The 21,296-nt window shown below is 34.9% G+C and overlaps 1 protein-coding gene and 1 pseudogene across 5 annotated transcripts in view; both read left to right on the top strand.

Moving 5' to 3' along the window:
• VPS8 (VPS8, CORVET complex subunit) overlaps window positions 1-21,296 on the top strand; it is a 232,022-nt gene that overhangs the window by 165,007 nt on the left and 45,719 nt on the right. For all 5 annotated transcript variants that reach the window (XR_003044270.1, XM_006925797.2, XM_015599949.2 and 2 more), the window contains 5 exons: window positions 49-130; window positions 481-563; window positions 9,804-9,884; window positions 11,519-11,688; window positions 14,301-14,466. Coding sequence is in view for 4 of the 5 variants with exons in the window: in XM_006925797.2 (XP_006925859.1) it covers window positions 49-130; window positions 481-563; window positions 9,804-9,884; window positions 11,519-11,688; window positions 14,301-14,466 (582 nt within the window). In the remaining variant the exon portion in view is untranslated. The remainder of the gene's footprint in view (window positions 1-48; window positions 131-480; window positions 564-9,803; window positions 9,885-11,518; window positions 11,689-14,300; window positions 14,467-21,296) is intronic.
• On the top strand, window positions 7,139-7,257 carry LOC112474189 (annotated as a pseudogene).

Below are 21,296 nucleotides of genomic sequence, written 5' to 3' on the forward strand. Positions count from 1 at the left end.
AAATAACAGGGAACTTTCATTTTTCTTTGTTTTTTTCTGACATTATAGGCACTCTGGTTTCCATTATTGGAGGCAATGATGGCCCCTCAGAAGCTGTCTAGTTCAGCTGCACCTCATTTACACTCTGAAGGTAAGTTCATTAGAGTTCACCTGTACCATGGCCCAATTTTTTATCTGCTAAAAATTATTATTGTGATACCTTTTCTCAGTATCATATTCTTATTATTTTCTTCATGAAATCATATTGTAGAATTGATCTCATCTTTTGGATTCAGTTCTTCCTGTGGCACCAATTATATCTTTTGTCTTGAATAGTAATAGCTTTCCAACTTATCAATAGTTAACTTTAAAATATTAAACTGGCCTTCGTTAGCTAAATGTGAAAGAAGCTGTATAAATCGACTATTTTCCACTGACTTATAGAAAAAACAAAAACTCTTATCTTAAACTAACCTTAATATTAACATTTTATCATAACAGCTCTGAAATCTTTGACCATGCAAGTTCTAAACAGCATGGCAGCATTTATTGCCCTTCCATCAATCTTGCAAAGAATCTTACAGGTGAGTTAAAATGGGGAAAAATTCAATGGTGATCAATTCCAACTAATATTTTAGTTTTATGTAAATAACAGCAAATTGGGCTAATATTTAATTGTGTGTCAAGCATAATAAAGCTGATTTTTTGTTATTAACTAAATCTCGAGCTCTCATCTCAAATCTTTTCTAGCTCTAGTGGTGTAGGTTTGCCTGGCACACACTTGCAACTTTCAGTTAGGGTGTGCAGCCTTCAGGTGCCCCTGTTACTTTGGGATTCAGGTGCACAAGCTTCCTATTGGTGTGCTAATAACTGCGAGAGAATTGCCATTATTTCTAGCTGCTTATACTTTTTAAAAATTAAAAAAAAAAAAAGATAGCCTAAAAATTAAGTTAAGATAGGCATTTCTTAACCATTGGTTGTTACTTAGGTTTTCTAACATCCTAAAACTTTTTTGTGTCCAAAATTCATCCCCTACTCTAGATTCTAGCTGGCTTTGTATCCAAAGCTTTTGCAGGAAACATTTCAGCCTATTCAGCAAAAAGACCTGAACCTTTCCAATTTCATTAAAAGGAGAACACTAAAAATACACTAAGATATATTTTTAGAAAAATCTATGAACATTCTTGGGGAAATAGCAGGAATTATCCTTGGAGCCCATTTTGTCTTCCTTCACTTTATTCAGTATAGAGACACACCAAAAAAAAAAAAAAAAAAATCAGTAATATAATGCCATTGGTCTTTATAATTTTCAAATGATTTTTATCCAATCAAGAATGTTTCTATCAGCTCTTTTTTAAGACCCTCCAAGCTCTTCTTCCCATCTGGTATTAAGCATCTGGGACTCCTGATAAAGACTACTGCATTTAGTAGTCTCTCATCACATAGTACCTTATCATTTAGAATGTCTCTTTACATATATTATCTCATTTGATCCTTGTCATGTGTTGAATAATTCTTTGATATAGACTGCTTCTCATATTCATTTTAAAATACATTAGTCGTAAGGTTTTTCATCCCATAGAAAGGAATATCTCCATAAGGCAGGAATACTTTAATTTACCAAGTAAATTAGAAAAAATGAAATTCTAAAGCCAAAAGTGGCTTCTCTTTCAGTGTATGCATTTTGCTTTATGTTGAGCTTTAACCACACTTTCTGATACATAAATTATAATAAATAAAAATCTATTTTTACCTTGGCAAAAATAGATTTTTTAAAATTTTGTATTTTAAAATTCATATCTTTGAAAGCTTTTGATACTCGAAAATCTTCATTTTTTTTTGAGTTACACTGGCATTTATCATAATTGTATTCTTATCATTTTTCTACCCTGAGTGGTTTTTAACTCCTGATAATCAGGAGGGTATGCTAGTTCTTAAATTCTTTATTTGCACACTTGTGATTACTGTAATAACTCTACCTTATATTTATAGAGAGATTTTTATTTTTTCAAGGTACTTTCACAGATATTATCTCATTTGAAGCACACAACAATCTCTTGAAGTGGGTAGGGCTACTATAAAAATTTCTGTTTACTAAGGAGGAAACTGAAGTATAGAAAAGTTAAGTACCTGGCCTGCCATTAGTGGCAGAATCCAGACTACCACCAAAGTCTCCTACCTCCTAATTTATGCTCTTTCCCATTATATCATGAAATCTTTTTTATTCATTTCAGTCCCTGGATTTTTGAAAAGTTAATTATTAGTTAATTTGTTAATTATATGTTACCCAGTTTGGTCATTACCTATGTAGATGAAAAGCACAGTTCTTGCCCTAAAAGAGCGCTTATACAAAAGACAGAAATGTTCTGTCATAGGGCTCTAAGCAAGTAATAGTGGCGACCTTTAAGGATTATCTTCTCCATGTGGCGTAATTGCCACTTCTGCATCCCTACACTTTCAGTCCCTTTGCTTACAATAGGAGCAGCCATGTGAAAGCATGACCCTGCCTCCTGGCTCCACCTGATTGACTCACAGAGGGAGCTGGGGATGGGAGGGCGGCAACCAGCTTAAGTGGGGCCAATCAGTATTTCTTATTGGAAATTTTAGAACTGAACTTCAGAAAGATGAATAAGTGTCTCTTGAGGTCTCTGGATTATATAAGATACAAAATTCAGGAGCTGACAGTGGCTACTTTTCTATCATATGGACTGAATTAGCAAAAATAAGTTAATCTACAGAGAGAAGGTGCAGAATAAAGTAGACATGCAAAGAGGAGAATCGACAAGGTACATAGAGAAGAGAGAAGTTACAAGGAGAGGATTCAGGACACTGGGAGAAGAGACAACACGGAGAGAAAAATCCCGATGGCATTTGAGTCCCTCATTGTAGGTTTTAAAGCTTACCTGCATTCCTTTGCCTGGATCCTTGAAACACGCCAGTACTTTTATAATAATTATCTTTCTCGAATAAGTTACAATAAGTTGGGTTTATGAATACATATATCCAAAGAAGTACCAATAAATCTTTATATCTGAAACAGACGGGGGAATTTCAAAAGATTTCCTGGAGGAGGAGATATCTGAACTGAATCTTAAAGAGCCTAAAGGAATCAGGGAAAAAAGGAGATAGGACTATTCTGAGCAGAGTGAACTATATATACAAAGAATTAGAGGTAAAACATGGTACATAAGGGGAGTTCTAAGTGTTTAAATATTCTTGGAACATAGGACAAGAATAAAGGTGAGTCACGGAGCTAAAATTTGAGAGACAGGCAGAGAATGTGTCCTTAATTGCTTTGTAAACTATGGTAAGGACTTTGGATTTTATTTTTAAATCAGTAAATTCTCATCAAAGGATTTAAGCAGAGGAATAATGGAATGAGGTTTCTCTTTCGAAAGATCACTCAGCCTATATTATACAGTGTACACTGGAAGAGACCAAGACTGATGGTATAGAGACATTTAGAATGCAATAAGTTCTCAAAGTTTGTAAATTGAGTTACAGAGTGGATAGTAGAAAACGGATTTGGAAATTACTTAGTTGGTAGGATCCACTTGACTTTTTGACTGTTTAGATGCAAGAAAATGCAAGAAGATCCCAGGTAATCCTTTGATATCAGGTTCATGAGGCTAACAATGAGCAGTGGGGGAATAGAAGACTGGAATTTATAGGAATAGATAAGAAGTGGAGATAGAGACTTGGAAATCATCCACATAGAAGTAATAGTTAAGTTCTTAAAACTAGATGAACTTTAGGAGAAAGTGAATTAGCAAGAAAAGCAGAAGGCCAGAAATGGAGTTCTAGGAAACATCTAAGAATTAGAATATTTTTATTTCCTATTAGTACAGAAGGACCTTGGATATAAGACTATACTTTGCCTACTACTCTATTACCATCACCTAGCCCAGAGGCACCTGGCATATAATAAGTATTTCTAGAGTAAATAAAAGTCAAGGTTGGAGGAATTCCACTTCTGGTCAAGATGGAGTAACAGAGACTAGATTTACCCTCCTGCTTGAAACAACCAAAAGAAAAAAATGGACAAAATATATGAAACAGTAGTTTCAGAAAACTGGATCTCAGGCATTAAAGACAGTGGAGAGAGACAAGAAGTAAACCAGGTGAACCTTGTTTGTTCCACATTAATGTTTTGAGAGTTTCCAGGCAATAGTGCAGGAGGGGGATCCCAAGCAGTTTCTGGCATACTCTTTGATTTAAAGAGATAGCTGAGAGTCAAGAGAGACCAATGTAGCCCGAGTTTGCAGGGCAAGACCAAGAGAGAATTCTGGAGATGTGCAGAAGGCTGCCGGCCCTCAAGTGTAAGTACGTGATATGAGGAAACTACCTAAGCAAGGGAAAGAATCACCCGAAAGGACTGAAGAGAGTAATACTTGTATTCAAACAGGGCCAACAATAGTGTCTTTCCCACCAGTAAAGATTAGAAGACCTCATAATTCACAGAACATTGGGTAGAATTCTCAGAGGTACTCAGTAGCGGGAAACAATTAGCCATAAACATAGCTCCAGTCATGCCTTACAAATCTCAAAAGCAAGACCTGAAAGGATCAAACTGTTTCCAAGTAATTTAACTGCATCCCAGAACAAAGCTTAAAAATACTTTCAGAAATAAAAAAATATTCAGGTCCCAAAAGCATAAAATTTAGTGTATGACATTGAATCAAAACATATAAGTTATGCAAAGAGTTGGAAGACAAAACCCAGATATGACATAGATATTAGAATTAGTAGACAAGGACACCAAAAAAAAAAAAAGTTGAAGACAGAGATACAGGCTATTCAAAACGAAAAACTTTAAAGCGAATCAAAGCATCAACTCTGGAATAAGCAGCTATGAGACACTTTCACGTGATCTAAAATATGTATACTTGGAGTCCTGAACAGGGAATCAGAGCAGAAAATACTTGAAGAAATAATGGCTGAAAATTTTCTAAATTTATTGAAAACTGTTAGCACACAGATAACTAACCCCAAACTCAAAATATGTAAAACTACAAGGCACATCACAGTTGTTCAAAATCAGTGATTAACAGAAAAGTTTAAAAGTAGCCAGAGAAAAAAGACACCAAGGAACAAAAATAAGAATAGCAGCAAATTTCGACTGAACACTTTTAACTGCTTTGACCTAGTTGACATTTATGTGTCAAATACAGTAGCAGAATATATATTGTTCTCAAGCGTATATGGCACGTTTACCAAAATAGACCATATTTTGGGCTATAACACAAGTCTCAATAATTCTAGTGTTTTAGCTTTTAACCATTCAAATAGGTGTGTAGTGGTCTCATCTAAAAACTCATCACCAAACCCAAGGCCACCTAGATTTTTTTCCCTTGTCATCTTCTAGAAATTTTATAGTTTTGCATTTTACATTTATGTCTGTGATCTATTTTGAGTTAATTTTTGTGAAAAGTATAATGTCAGTATCTAGAGTCATTTTTCTGCATGTGGACGTCCACTTATTCCAGCACCGTGTGTTGAAGTGCCTTTGCTCGGGGGGTCTGTTTCTGGATAATCTATTCTTTTTTCATTATTCTATTTGTCTAGTCTTTCACCAATGCCATACTGTCTTGATTATTGTAACTTCATAATAAGTTTTGAAGTCAGGTAATATCCTCTGACTTTGTCATTGTTCAATATTGTCTTGGCTATTTGGGGTCTTTTGTTTTTCCATATAAACTTTAGAATCATTTTGTCTATATCCATAAAGTAATTCGTTGGCATTTCAATTGAGATTGTTTTGTCTGTTTTTGGTATTAGGATAATGCTGACCTCATAGAATGAGTAAGGAAATGTTCTCTCTGCTTTTGTTTTTGAAATAGATTGTAAAGTATTTGTGTAATTTCTTCTTTAAATAATAAACCAGTGAAACCATCTGGGTCTGAGGCCTTGTCTTTTGGAAGGGTATTACTTATTGATTCAATTTTGGTAAGAGATACAGATCTATCCTACTTCTTTTTGTGTGAGTTTTGGCAGATTGTGTCTTTCAAGGAATTGACCCAGTTCATTTAAGTATCAAGTGCTCTAACCATGAGATTTTTTGTACCGAGGTGTTTTTGTTGTTTAATCTTACCCCCATCATCAGTTTATAAAGCACTTCATCTCCTGTGATCTCTATGAGCTGGGAAGGTAGCAGTATCCTCATATTTCTCATAAGGGAAGTGCCACTCAGAAAGATTAAATAACTTGCCTTATGTAGTTATTAAGTTGGCACAGCTGGGACATTAAACTAGATCTTCTAACTCCAAGTTTTAGGCTTTTCCTCTGTACCTAACATCAGCCATGGTGTTTTTCATATTCACCTTACCTTATCAGGTCCCCTGGGGAAAAATAGGGAGTAACAGTTATTTAGATGCACAGTTGCTCAGATATTTATAGTTTTTTTTTTCAGAAGAGATGTTCACATAAGAGGTTCTCAAAGACCTTCTTGACCTCTACTGTTTATTCAAACTGATGCCTGGCATCTGAATTGTACAGGTTTCTTTCATGAACATTAAGTGATAAGTTAGTATTTTTAAGAGACTATATTTATGTTATATACATTCTGTCTTCACTGCTTGCTTTTATTGATCTTCACTTTGTGGCACAAGTAATTCTTGGCTTCTGAGAAGCCGTTTATGTCTCTCTTACTGAGGGAGTTAAAGCAAACAAATGATTTATATGCTAACCTGCTGAGGGCATTATTCGTATCTTAAAGTAACACTTGATTAATAAAGATTTTATAACAAACCACATACATGATATAATAGATACTAAAAAGCAATAGGGAAAAACATGGTCATCTCATTTTTTCTAATGTCCTTAAAAAAAAAGTTTATGTGAAATACCCAAATCTGCTCTTCTTTTATAGTTTATAAAAAAAAATTCAAGAAAAACCTCAGTAGTTATTTATTGCTGAAGAATCTAGCTGACAACTTTGGGAAATAATTTGAAAAACTAGTAGTTTGTGTGCATGCTGTGCAAGAAGCCTTGAGCTCTCTTTTTCATCCTATAATTTATATGTTGTCCCAGCATGAGGTAATTTTCATGATTTTGCCATTAAATTATGCATATTAAAGTAAAATGTACTGATATAAATATAGACGTGACCTATAAAGATTTGTTCTTTTTACCAGAATTTAACCTTTTAAAGACCTCTTTAGTCTACGACCATGCTACCCTGAACAAGCCCAATCACGCCTGATCTCGGAAGCTAAGCAGGGTCGGGCCTGGTTAGTACTTGGATGGGAGAGCACCTAGGAAGACCAGGTGCTGTAAGCATAAAAGATAAAAAATAAGGTATTGTAAGCTGACAAGGTCCTTGCAATCTGTGAGGTCAACCAAGGGTTGCCTTGCTAAATAAATAAATAAATATAAAGACCTCTTTATTCTCCAAACCACTCTTGTCATAAACAAATGATAAAGCTAGAGCTATATTAGTGATTTGAATGTACATATTATAGTAGATATTATAATAGGTTTTTTATAAAAAGGTATTATATTCTATATTGATACTTTTATAAATAAGTGTATTTATTAAGAACTTGACCAAAAAAGCATAATTGAGTGTAAGGTCAGAAACATTAATATGAGTCTATTTTTATGCAAAGAAAATTAAAAGAAAAATTTGTCTGGTGGGTGGGTATATGGCCTGAGTTGTTTTTCTAATGAAGAGCTAGTCTCAGCTATTTCTAGACTTGCCTTTTATAAATGATCCACATGGTTGACAGGCATCTTTAGCTTAGTGATACAGTCTCTAGCTGTGAAACAGAAAATTTCCTCACTAAGCTTAAGTGACCTGTTCAAGCCCAAACTTGTAGATTTGTTAATTAGTACACAAACACATAGTTATTCTCTGTCTTTGATTTCTTCAGCATAAACTCAGCGTCAGGGACCAGGAACCTTTGGTAGACGATCTTGTGCTACTATAGAACATCTGAAAGTACTGAAAGTCGGTCTTAGAAACTATACCTGCCCAGTCTTCAGGAGGCGCCATCGGAGCCTAGGAGGGGAAAAGGCGCACATCCTAAGACCGTGTTGTGCAAGACCAGGAAGGCAGCATTTCTTCTCACATTTCTGAACCTAAGTTTTGCCCGCTTTACTGCCTTTGTCTTTTTTCTTTCTTAACATCTGAACTCACACTTTATTCTTATTGCACTAAGGTTTTAAGAACCCTTACTCCCTAAGAGGTAACCAGAAACGTTACCCTTATTTTCTAGCCAACGTTGGTTTATGAGTTATCCATGTCAGTTACCCATGTTATCTGGCAAACATTTGCTTATTATTTAGTTTATTAGTTTACGTATCCATACTTGGGAGACCAGTAAAGTGTGTTAATTAAAATCATGGTTTCTGAAGTACCTAGATTTAAATCTCAGCCTACCTGCTTAACAGTTTTGTGATCTTAAAGAATTTTACTTAACTTCTCTGAGCCTGAATTTCTTCATTTATAAATATTCTGGAAGGGATTTAGTGATGTGGTCTGTATTAAGTACTTAACACTGTACTTGGCATATGCTACCCACTGAATACATAGCAGTTTCTTGTATTTTTACCTTTTAGTTGGATTTATGTTTAGCATGGAAGAGTTATTTATGTCATACATAACTTCATATTAGAGTGAACTCATAGACTTGACACACTCATTTATTAGGAAAAAAATTTATTATAATTCCCAGCCTAGCCAAAGGTGCAGCAAAATGAGCACAGAAATGTGCTGATGGAGATAAAAATTGCATAATGCAATGTTTTGGAGCAGTTAGGCAATATATATCAGTACGCATAAAAATGCTCTAGAAATCTTCTCTAAATAAAGAGATCCAGACCAAAATTTGAGGCCATTGCCATTTGATAATAGTGAGTGGGATTTAGGGGTGGAGGGCGGGAAGGGAAAACTGAATGTCCAACAACAGAGAACGGTAGAATAACATAGTATTTTCATATAATTCATACTCTGTAGCTATTATGAAAAATTTGATGATGTGTGAAACTGCTCACAATATATTATTAAGTAAAAAAGGATATAAAAGTATTATATGAAATACTCAAATTTAGTAAACTAAGAAATATATCCCTGTTTCTCGTCCTTTTTCTCCTTCCCCAGAAACAGTACTGAAAGAATATACATCAGAATATCAAAATTGTTTCTGGGTAGTTGGGTTTCATTTTTTGTTGTTGTTGTTTTATTTTTGTATACTTTGGTGTTTTCCAAATCGTGTATAATCAACGAGTAACTAGGCAAACCTCATATGAAAAGCAGTGGAAGTAAGATTGGGTGGGTATCTTGGTATCTGTTGTTTATCAGTAGTGACTTTATTGAAAGAAGCTTTGAAAAACTAAAAGCTGCTCCTTAGATCCATAAACTTATCTCCCAAACTGAAATCTCTCCTAAATTAAAGCAATTTAGTTTGTTTAGGCCAGGAGGTGGCCAAATTTGGGTCACAGGAGTTGTTAGATTCTGGGTATTCATGAGTACATTGGTTTTAATATAGCAGATAAATAAGAACTCTAAGAAGGAGAGGTGGTTTTTAATATGAAGAGAGGAACTTTCTGCAGAAAAAAAATCAGAGTGAAATTAAATTAGACTTGCAGAGAAGATTGTGAAGCAGGGAACTTGGATCATTTAAACTTTATTTTTCCAAAATATTTGTGATGGCCAGAGGGAAAACGATATGTATGTCAGTGGAAGTTTCATGGAAGAATAAATATTTTGTTGTAGAAAAATATTCAATAGTATTCAGCTTTTTTAGATAATTTATATTTTAAAGTAATTTTAAAATATCAAGAATAGAATTATATAATTTTTTTGCAATTTTTTTTCAAATTAGGATCCAGTTTATGGAAAAGGAAAGCTTGGAGAAATCCAGGGACTTATTCTGGGAATGTTGGATACCTTTAACTATGAACAAGTAAGCTACTTTCTATTTCTAAGCCTGTCATATGGTAGAAAGAAGCTATTTCTTTTTTCTTTGCATATACTTTGTCTTTTAAAATTGTCCTCTATTTAGTGAAAGTTTGGTAGAGTGAAATATATGGTTTTAAAATGTTTTAAATTTCTCTTGACCTTAATATATAATTTTTATGCACACACATATATTTTAGAATGTGGAAATGCATCTAATTTGGATTCATTTTATTGTTTTAATTCATTGGCAGGGGAACAAATATCTTTTTCTTTCTTTCTTTCTTTTTTTTTTTTTTTGGAAATCCAAAGTGCGAGAAACTTTCTGGAAAAATAACAATGCAAAGATATAACCCATGAAAAGAAAGGGTCAAGCATGAGTATAGAAAAATTGCAAAATAAAATTATTCTTTTAAGCATCCTGAAGCAGATAATTGCCACTAACCAAAAATGGTCATTAGTCTTCCCTTAGCTCAAAACTGCCTATAGCTTTTATTCTCAGTGGGAGCCAGCTTGTATAGATTTTTTTTCTTAGTGTACTTCAAAGTGACTCATGAAGCCTCCTAGGAAAAGTGCATTTAGGCATGTTAGATACAATGTCTGCTTTTTTTAATAGAGAAGGAAAACATTTGGGTGACAGAGCTTTTCTTAGGGTATTGTAAAAACTGCAGTTTTGCTAAGCATAACCAAATGAAGCCGATTTCCCTGCAGGCACAGACTGCATGTCTTCAGAAAGAAAGCTGAGTGTAAGCAGAAAATTTTTGTGAACTTTAGAACTTTGGAAGAAAAGGAAAAGATGGGATTGATTGGAAAGAATTATATTTAGTTCGAATGGTTATGCCACTCGAACTAAAAGTTTTTTGTTATAGATAAAAGTAAAGGACGAGGGTATGTAGCCAGGAGGATGGTCAGTATGTCTCTCCTTTTGGACTGACAGAAAGAACCCAACTGTACATCTAAATGACTTATATGAATGTAAGAATTAGAGATAGTATAAAAACCATACTTTATAAGCACATAGAGCCTGAAATTGACTTAATGTGATAGCTGTGAAAATGTCTTCATGTGACTTAATGACAGATATCACAGTCTTGATAAGATTCAAATGACTTTTAAGTGCGAATCAGGAAAATATGATCTCTCTGCCCAAGGGAGATGAAAATTGAGTAATGGCCATTAGCTTTCCCACTGAGGTGATTGAAATATTGCCATGGATGCAGCTTCTATTAAAATAAATTGGGGATATTTTTATTATTTGTTACAACATTTCAAGCTATTCAGAAAGAGCTTATTTTATACATGTAATAAATAGATTTGGGATTCTCTAATCATTTGAAAACCATCAGTACTGAATGGCAGAGCATACATTTCTCAGTAGAAACTAGGAATAGCCTTTTAATAATTATTTTGAGAATCTTAATGTCTGCACTTGTCATTACTCTGCACATTAAAGTTAACCACTTAAGTATGAGGGTTTTGATATTTGTTTGATTAATTTTATGCCTTTATAGTGTATTCCTATTTCAGTTGTTTGTGGTTGAAAACGAAACAACTGATACTCCCTGTTCATCCTCTTTGTCTCTTTCACTTTATAAACCATTTTTGTTTGTTCGTATATTTGTTTGTTTTGGTCTTTCCTAGACCCTGCTGGAAACAACTACTAGCCTTCTAAACCAAGATCTCCATTGGTCACTGTGTCATCTGAGAGCTTCAGTCACCAGGGGACTAAATCCCAAGCAAGATTACTGCTCTATATGTTTGCAGCAGTACAAAAGGCGCCAAGAAATGGCTGATGAAATTATTGTCTTTAGGTAAGAGAGAGAAGGAATTGTTACACGAGAGGCGTGTGTATGTACACATAGTATTACCAGTCAGTCATTCTAGCAGTGAAAAAAACATAGACCTTACATTCTGCCTGGGAGTCGAGAGGAATGGGCGTTAGGGTGGTCAGGCAGTAAATAAATACAAAGTAGTAAGAGCTTTGAGGAAAAATAAAGCACAGGTAAGGGGAGGGAAGGATGAAGTTGTTCATGGTGAGAGTGCTATTTTAAGACACCATAATGAGGAAAAACATCTCTAAGGAAGTGACATTTGAGCAGAATGAGAGGTAGGTGTGAAGGTTCAGAATACATTTTAAGGGTACAGCTAACTTGATGTATTAGACATGGAGTGTGAGTTGCCTGAGCAACTGGATGAACAACAGAGTACCACCGTCTAAGACGAAGAAGAGCACGTGTGAGGAACTGGGGAAATCATGAGTTTGTCTTGGAGATGTTAGGTTTGAGATGGCTATTACACAGCCAGATAGGGTTGTCAAGTAGACTGTTTAGAATGTCAGAAACCTGGAGACAAGTCCTGGAAATATAAATTTAGAAACCATCAGCATATAAATGATATTTAAAGCCACAGTGCAAAGAGAGAAGAAATCTAGTATAAAAGTGAAAGGTGTGGTCTCAGGAGCAAAGACAGTTCACATATAATGGATAGAGATAATATAAGAGAAACTCTTGAGTTCAAATTCCAGCACTTCCGCTTACTAGCGGTGAGACTTTGACATGTAAGTTAATGTCTTTACATCTTGGTTTTCTGATCCGTAAAATGAGATACTAATTATACTACTTTCTAGGATTTCGTGAAGATTAAATGAGATAATTCACTTAAGATACTGTGTCTGTGGTGACATACAGTAAGCGCACTGTATAAGTGTTATCTACTGTTATAGATACAGGGAGATTGGTAGATGTGATGAAAGGAAGGGGAAGTAGTTCTCATCACACAAAGAGCCCATTCATTCAAAAAATATTTATTAAGCATCTACTGTATTACCCTATCAAGGATATAGGGTACAGCATGAACAATAACAAAAAAGGATCTGCTCTAGTGGAGTTTACATTCCGGTGGCAAGGGCAGACAAACAAGTAAAATGCCAGATAGTGACTACCATGGAAAAAAAAACCAATAAAAAATGTTAAGTGAAATACATTGTTCGACGGGAAAGATATTTTATGTAGAGGGTAGAAACCACTCTATATAAAATATATAGGAGCATTCTGGGTATACTTGAGGAGTAGTGAGTGAGTAGGTGATTGTTGCCTGAGCAGAGTGAAGGAAACAAAAAATAATAAGAGATGACTTCAAAGGAAGAACAGGCCAAATTATGTAGGAACTGGGTTATTATAAAGAGTTCAACTTTTACTCTGAGATGAGAAGGCATTGAATGGTTTTAAGGCTAAGGTTGACATGATCTGACCTCTGACTTACAGATCATTTCGCTGTGTTGAGAATGGACTATAGGAAGTCAAGGTGAAAGTAGAATGACTAGTTAGGATGTTGTAGTAATCCAAGTGAGAGATGGCCTGCGGTGGTGATGAAGTAAAAAGTGGTAGGATTCTGGATATATTCTGCAGGTAGAGCTGAATAAGATCTATTTATAGATTAGATGTGAGCTGTGAAAGAGTAGTCAGGGTGACTCCAAAGTTTTTGTCCTGAGAAACTGGAAGAATGTGTTGCCATTTATTGAAATGTGGAAAGTTGGATGAGAGCATGTAGTGGGAGCGGAGTGGGGTAAAAATCAAGAATTTTGCTTTGGACATGTTAAATTTCAGATGTCTATTAGACATCCAAAGTAGAGTTCTTAAGGAGATAAATTGATGGGTTTTAGAAGAGAAGTCTTGGCTGAAGGTATAAATTTTGCAGTCATCAGCATGTAGGTAGTATTTTAAAGCTGTGGAACTGGAAAGAATCACCAAGGGAACAAGGGTAGCTGTAGGAAAAAAGAATACAGAGGAGAAAGACTATAGAAGAGAAAGCTTATATATAGAAAGAAAAAACTAGAAAGGCTATAGAAAAGGGTTGACTTCTGAAGTAGTCCAGTATTTTAGGTTGGAGAAATGAGGAGGAACCAGTAACGATGACTGAGTTATACTCAACACTCATTTGGCAACTTAGTGTATAATCAATAGTGAGATTCTTCATAAAAATAATGTAAGAATTTACTATACCGCTGACATTTTTGTAAATGCTTACTCAAATCACAACTTTTGCCTTGAATTTGATGAGGCAGACAACTCATGTTATTATCGAGTTACTTACATAATTATGATTTTCCCTAATTTACTTTTTTTCAGACTGTCTAAAAATATTTCATAGTTTGAGAAATTAATAGAAGTTCAGCTCATCCCCCAGGTGGTTTGTGGTCAGAGAACTGTGATTCTGTTCCTACTCACAGTATACAAATATGTGAGTCTGGATTTTAAAAAAGACAGGTCAACAAAAAGTATATTCCCTTTCTTGTTTCTTAACCTATTCTTAACCCATTCCAGCTTATCTGAAATTTTACTACTTATAAATACACTCTAACAAAGCTTATGGTTATGGATTTTATGATAATGAAAAGTGCAAATTGGTTGCCTTCATTTTGCAGCTGCGGCCATTTGTATCATTCATTCTGTCTGCAAAACAAAGAATGCACCATAGAAATTGAAGGGCAAACAAGATGGACATGCTACAAATGCAGCTCAAGTAATAAAGTAGGAAAATTAAGTGAAAATTCATCGGAGATTAAAAAGGGGAGGATAACTCCATCACAGGTAAGACTTGTTTTCATGGCAAGATGGAGGTGGTCTCTTCTTACCAATGTCTTATCAGCCTGGCCTCCTTTTTCCAGGTCCTATAGGCTTCAACAAATTTATCTGATGAGTATCCAGTGCATGACAGCCGTTTAGTCCCATTTAGAGAAGAGCTGCTTCTCTCTGTCCCGCACTGCAAAACGGGGATTTGATAGCAACAGAAGACATTTTCTGCCCTTAAAAAGCTTAAGATCCAATTAAACAAAGATGTACACACGAGCCTGCTTAAGATCGTTTGACAAAGTAAGAGGTCAACAAGTACAAAGTCTGCAGTACTAATGGGTACCTATGTGTTGAAGAGTGCAGAGTTATCACTTTTAAGTAGGGCTGATGGACAAGGTAATACACATGTGCTCTGTGAATAGTTTTCTCATTTGGGTAACTGTCTTCAAAGGACTTAGTGTTCATTTGAGGAATTTTCATTGCCTTCGGAGTCTGATGGACTAGAAACAATTTTTGTTCATTTTATAGCCTTTTTTTCTTATTAAGCAGGCAGTGGAGCAGAGTGTGAACTCTACTGTTTAACTGCTTTTGGGAAAACGGAACTTGACAACACGAAGGGCTCCATGTGGAGGAGGAACATACTAGGGCTGTGACTTGATCATTGTGCTGTTCCCAGTTTCTTTACTCTTCAAAGTGGGAAGTAGTGTCATATTTGCTGTTTCCTGCTCTTTCCTGTGTGTTACCCTATTCTGTAGTCATCTTTAACATTACATAGTGAAAAGTTGTACCTGCTGTTTTTGTCTTTGTTTCATTAGCTTTCAGTGTTTTATCAGAGGAAGACCCAAGAAAAACCCCCTTTCCTAGTTTCTCCCAGATAACAGTACAGACTTTCTACACTCTAGTGGTAGGCATTCATTTACATACTCACTCAGAATATACGGAACAGTGTGCCAGGCACTGTGCTAAGTGCTGGGGATATAATAGTAGACAAAACCGTTGTCTTTCAGAGTTCACAACCAGCGAAATTATAAACAGATTTTGAATACATTTTCTCAAGTTCTTTCTAACACCAATTCTGTCAGTTCTCCAGCAGTTGAATTCAGTTCTGACACTGGGCTCATTCCCATAAAACTGCCCTCACTTCAGATACCAGTTGCAAGTGGGGTACCCAGGTTACTGACACTCCTGTCTGACTTAGCAAACTCAGGAGTCCCCCTGCCCAGGTTCAATAATTCACTAGAAAGACTGCTAGAACTTAGGAAAATACATTTACCTGTTTATTATAAAGGATACAGCTCAAGAATAGCAAATGAAAGAAGTGCATAGGGCAAGGAATGGCGGGGAGGGCGCACAGAGTTTCTATTCCCTTTCCTGGTACCACCTTCCCAGTACAGCAGTGTGTTCAGTAGTTCAGAAGCTCCTCAAACCTCATTTAGGGGTTTATATGGCTATGGTTGATTAAATCACTGGCCAGTGATGATTAACTCAATGTCTAGCCCTTCTCTCCTCCTCAGTGGTATAGATTGGGGAGGAGAATGAGGGGTATAGAACTAAAAGTTTAACCCTTTAATTATGGATTGATCTTTCTGGTGACTAGCTGCCATTCTAAATCTATCTAGGGGTCCCCAAACGCTTATTGTCTTATTAGCATACAAAAGATACTCATTACTCAGGAGATTCCAGGAGTTTTGGGAGCGATGTGACAGGAACAAGGGACAAAGATCAAATATATATTTTTTTTTATTATACTACAATTACTTACAGATAAACTATGCAAATAACAAATAGATCTAATCTAGACATGGGAAACCATAAAGGATTCCTTGAAATGCCATGTTAGCTGCCCTGAAGTGCGGGGGCGGGGTGGGGGGTGGAGAGTAAACTAGACAAATTTAAGTGCAAGGGTAGGCAGGAGGAGGAGTATTCCAGGCAGAGAATAATATACAAAACAAACAGACAGCATCTGTACTGTGAAGCAGGAAGGAATATGGAAGTAGACATTGCATGTGATTGGATCTAGAGGGTGAAAGAGAGTGGTATGAGGTAACGCTAGTGAGGTAAACAGGGACCACATTAATTATTTTTATGTTTGTGCTAAAGAAACAGGGAAAATAATAAAGGGTTTGAAGGAAGCAATGATATGATCTGATCAGAATAGGTTTTTTTTTTTCTTCAGAATAGTATTTTTAAAAGAACACCGCAGAAAGTAAATAGAAAGGGAATCAAGAATGGATATAGGGAGACCAAGAATATTGAAGTAATTTACAAGAGAGAAGTGGTAACTTGTTCTAGAATGGTAGAAGCTGGGATGGGGAAAAGAGTATATATTTGAGATGTGTTTTTAAAATGAACACAAATATCAAAAAAAATAATTCATCGTTGGAGTTAAAGATATCTGTCTGCAGGACATAAAGGTAAAGATGTTCAGTATGCTTTCCAGATTGAACATTTTGTTAACTATACATCCAAAACACTTTCTTGTTTGCATATTTAGGAAAGGAAAAACAGGTCCTGTGATTGCCAGCATCTTTCCGGCTGATTCCAAATGCAGATAGGGAAACTTTATGTGGATACTTAATGAATTAAATCTTGGGCATTTCAGTTTTTTTCCTCTTTCATTTATATCCAACGCATAGACAACTTGCGATTGCATGTATATTGTGGCCTAGATATTACCAATTAATTTTTTTTCTTTTTTCCTAGATAAACCTAAGAGGCTAAAATAGACCTCCCTCCCCCTGCCTTTTTAAAAAAATACAGTTACGTATTATATTTATTTGTAGTCATTCTCTCCCCATACCCTCAACCCCTGACAACGACTGATCCATTTGGAGTTAATTTTTAATAGGGTGTGAGATAAAGATTGGGGTTTGTTCTTTTACATATGGATATCTATTGAATTGCCTTTGTAACTTAATCAAAAGTCAATTGACTATCTGTGTGGGGGCCCGTTTCTAGACTTTCTATTCCATTGATCTCTATATTTGTCTTTTCTCTGATACTGTAGCTTTATAGTATATCTGGATATCAGTTAGTGTGAGTCCTCCAACTTTGTTCTTTCTAACATTTGGGTGTTCTGCTTCCTTTGCTTTTCCATGTAAAATCGACATATCAGTGTCTACAAAAAATTATGCTGAGATTTTATTAGGATTGTGTTGAATATATAGATTAATTTGGGGAGTGTTGACATCTTAACAATATCGAGTCTTTTCCAGTTCATTAACATGGTGTATCTGTCAGTTTATTTAGATCTCTGATTATTTCATCAGTGTTTTATAGTTTGGGGCATATAAATCTTGTATATGTTTTGTAAGATTTATTTCTAAGTGTTTAATGACTTTCGATGCTATTGTATATTTTATTGTTTTATATTTCAATTTCTAATTGTTCATTGCCGGAATATAGAAATACAATATATTTTTGTGTATTGACCTTGTATCTGGTAAATAGTGGCCTTATTAAGCTTACTTATTAGTACTAGTACTTTTTAGTAGATTCATTGGTATTTTCTACATAGACAAATGATATTATATGGAAATGATGACTTTTTTCTTTTCCAATCTTATACCTTTTATTTCTTTTTCTTCCCTTTTTGCATTGGCCTCCACTCCAGGGTTGAAAGGAATGGCAAAAAGACATCCTTGTCTTGCTACCGATCTTAGAGGAAAAGTGTTCAATTTTTCATCATTAAGTATAATGTTAACGATAGGCTTTTTGTTTGTAACTTTTCTATCATGTTTAGGAAGTGTCCTTCTATTTCATGTTTTGCTGAGAATTTTTCATGAATCAGTGTTGAATTTTGAAGCCATTTATACTTCATTGGTTTTCTGTTACCAAATCCCCACACCTCATACAATGAAGAAAGACAATAATCTGTTTCATTGTCCTTTCTCCTGCCTTCTCTCAGAGTGTCTAGAAAAGGAAAATTATTTTTAAAGTGAATCTAAATAAAGGCAGTTTTATTTCTGAGACTATTTCATTCTGCAGGGCAAGAGAGACGAGTCAACCTTTACATTCTTTAGGGAACTCCAGTAAGACTACTGATCAGATCCTCTTGAAAATCTTTGTTTGATGCTTCCTGATAATGAAGCAAGCTAGAATGAGAACTATTTTGGATTTCTTAAATTTTCCTCAAGCTGTCTTACCTCCCTTGTTTTTCTTACTAAGATATTGTAAAAAGATCCAGTAGGTTGGTAACACAAGACAGAAAGAGGAAACGAAATTTATCAAATATATGCTTGAGACATGTTTATGTTAATCTTCACTTTATGAGGGCGATATATTCCTTATTTTACAGCTGAAGGAACTATAGTTCAGAGAAGGAGGGCCAATATTTGAACTCAGGTTTCTAGGACCATCTTCACTCTGTTTTCCTCCTCCAGTCTGTTCTAATTTTAGCATTCTGGTTGTACTGAAACCTAGTAAAGCTGCTTTTTTAAATACCTCCATACCATATTGGCTGTGCTAATTAAAATTTCTTACTATCGTGTGAGCCATTCGCGTTTTTAATTATAAAAAACATTTTAAATGAAAATGATAGTTTTTATTAAACTTTATTTCATGAAAGTTCTACTTTGCTCTCTTAATTTCCTTTGATAGGCTGTTAGCCCTTGTTAAGTTCCTAGCCAGTGCATGGAGGGTAATAGAGGTGAGAGCCCCAGTGACTCTGAAATCAAGCTGATTCTGTCAGTCAGCTTCCACCTGTTGCTGTCTACCCCCAAAAAATACTGAATGCATTTGAAGCTTCTCACTGTCTTTGTAATGTGATCCTTCTATAAAATAGCTTTTTGTTTCATCCTTTTCCAAGACTTGTGATAATTGACTTTTGCTTCTTCACTTTCTGACTCCAACTCAACAGGATGAAACAATTACCTTCAAAACTGTGGTTTTGGTCAATAAAGTCTTCCTTCTTGCCACTCCTTATCTTGTTTCTGTTTTTCACAACTGGTCAATATGTATAACCAGTAATGCTGACATATCAGTTGCCTTCGAGCAGGTTTGCACAGACAAGATTGAAGTTACTCCCGTAGAAAGCCTGCTTTCCTCTGGAATAAGCACTTTTCTTTACAGACAGGAAAAAAAATGACTCAAATTTCATCCTTTCCTTATCTCCTCTCCCCCTGCTCAGGCTTACAGCAAGCAGCTCAGTCTGGAATGTAGATCCACAGAATAGACCTTGCAGGTCTCTGTGATTCTCTGTTTTGCTTTCTCTATATATCATCCAGAGATGAAATACAGTGGAGTAACTAATTTCAACTGAAGAACTCATCATTCTATTATATTTTCTCATCAGATGTTATTTCCAATATAATGTAATTTTATCTTTGATTATTCCTTTATTAAATTTATAGTAGCAAATAACCATTGTCATCGATACTGATTAGCATTAGAAGAAATTAACTTGCTATTCATTTTAAAAATAATAATTGTTGGTCAACAGGCAACTTGATATAAATTCAAAGAAACGTAATTGAAGATTTACTAGATTTTAGTTTTAAAATCATTAACAGGGCTTAGAGTTCTTGAGAGCTGGTAATAAACTAACACATTATTATATACCAGAAACATTCAAGTTTTATTCCTTGTAAAACTTAAAAGAGCAAGAGTATTTAAAGACTCATTAGAAAGTTTTTTATAATGTATATATTGCTCGGTATCTTTTCAGATTTGGATAAATCGTTCCTTATCAGTTGAGAGCCAAGTACATTAGTCAAATGTCAGAGTTTTCTTTTTTTTTTTTTTTTTCCAATATGAGGTAAATATCTGAGGAGGAAGGGGAGTGGAAATACACATATAGACCTATTCACCTTTTAATAATCCCAAAAGGAGATAATTAAACGAAATAAGCTGATATTTCCCCTGTTATCTGGAGTGGTTTTTAATTCTTCATTTTTAGAGTTGTCTAAGAAAATATTTTGTCTTTCAAGGTAAATTTATAAATAATATCAGAAATATTTACAACTTACAAGAAATTATCAGTAAATGACATTTATGCTCACTGGCCGTAATTTTCTATTAACCATTGTACTTTGTTTATTTTGGGGAGGGTTCCCACTATAAATTGGAGATTTGGTTTACATGCTGCTTAATGAAATAGGAACACTGGTATTAATGCCCTGTTTTCTTTGCCCATTTTTGAAGACTATTAGCTCCCCTCTATACATATGTTAGATTGAAATTAAATGCTAAAAAATGAGATTTCAGTTTTTGGTGATAGCAGCATTTCTCAAAAGAATATCTTCTAAATTAAATTTACAGATTAAATGAAGATTAATATATCTTAGAAATGTAAGAGGTGACAAACGATCCTAATGTAAATGAATGTTTTTGAGAAGACTTTTGCCCATTTTCCAATAGTCTTGTTATTATACTCTAGTATGAAGCGATTCATTACTTCAGCCAATATTTAATGTACGCCTACTTTGATCCAAACTCTATTCTTGGTACTAAGCATACATTGGTGAACAAAAACAAATAGTTCCCACCATCATGTAGCTTACCATCTGGTAAGAGAGCTAGACAACAATTAAATAAACGATAAACCAAATATATAATTTCATACTGTGATAGGTATATAAATGCTGTAAGGGGAAAGAATAGAATGTTATGAGAAGAATAACATGAGGGAAAGCCTACTTTGGATTCGGTGGTCAGGAAATATCAGTCTTTAGAGATGATGTTTGAGATCTTAAAGATGAGAAGGTACCAGCTGTGGGAAGAAAATTATAAGCAAGAGCGAACAGCAAGCACAAAAGAACTGAAGAAGGAAATGACATGTTCCAGAAACTAAAAAAAAAAAAAAAGAAAAGAAATCAGTGGCTGGAACATAGTGACTAAAGGGGAACAAG

Source organism: Pteropus alecto, unplaced genomic scaffold, assembly GCF_000325575.1.
Source record: "Pteropus alecto unplaced genomic scaffold, ASM32557v1 scaffold88, whole genome shotgun sequence".
Taxonomy (NCBI): Eukaryota; Metazoa; Chordata; class Mammalia; order Chiroptera; family Pteropodidae; genus Pteropus; species Pteropus alecto.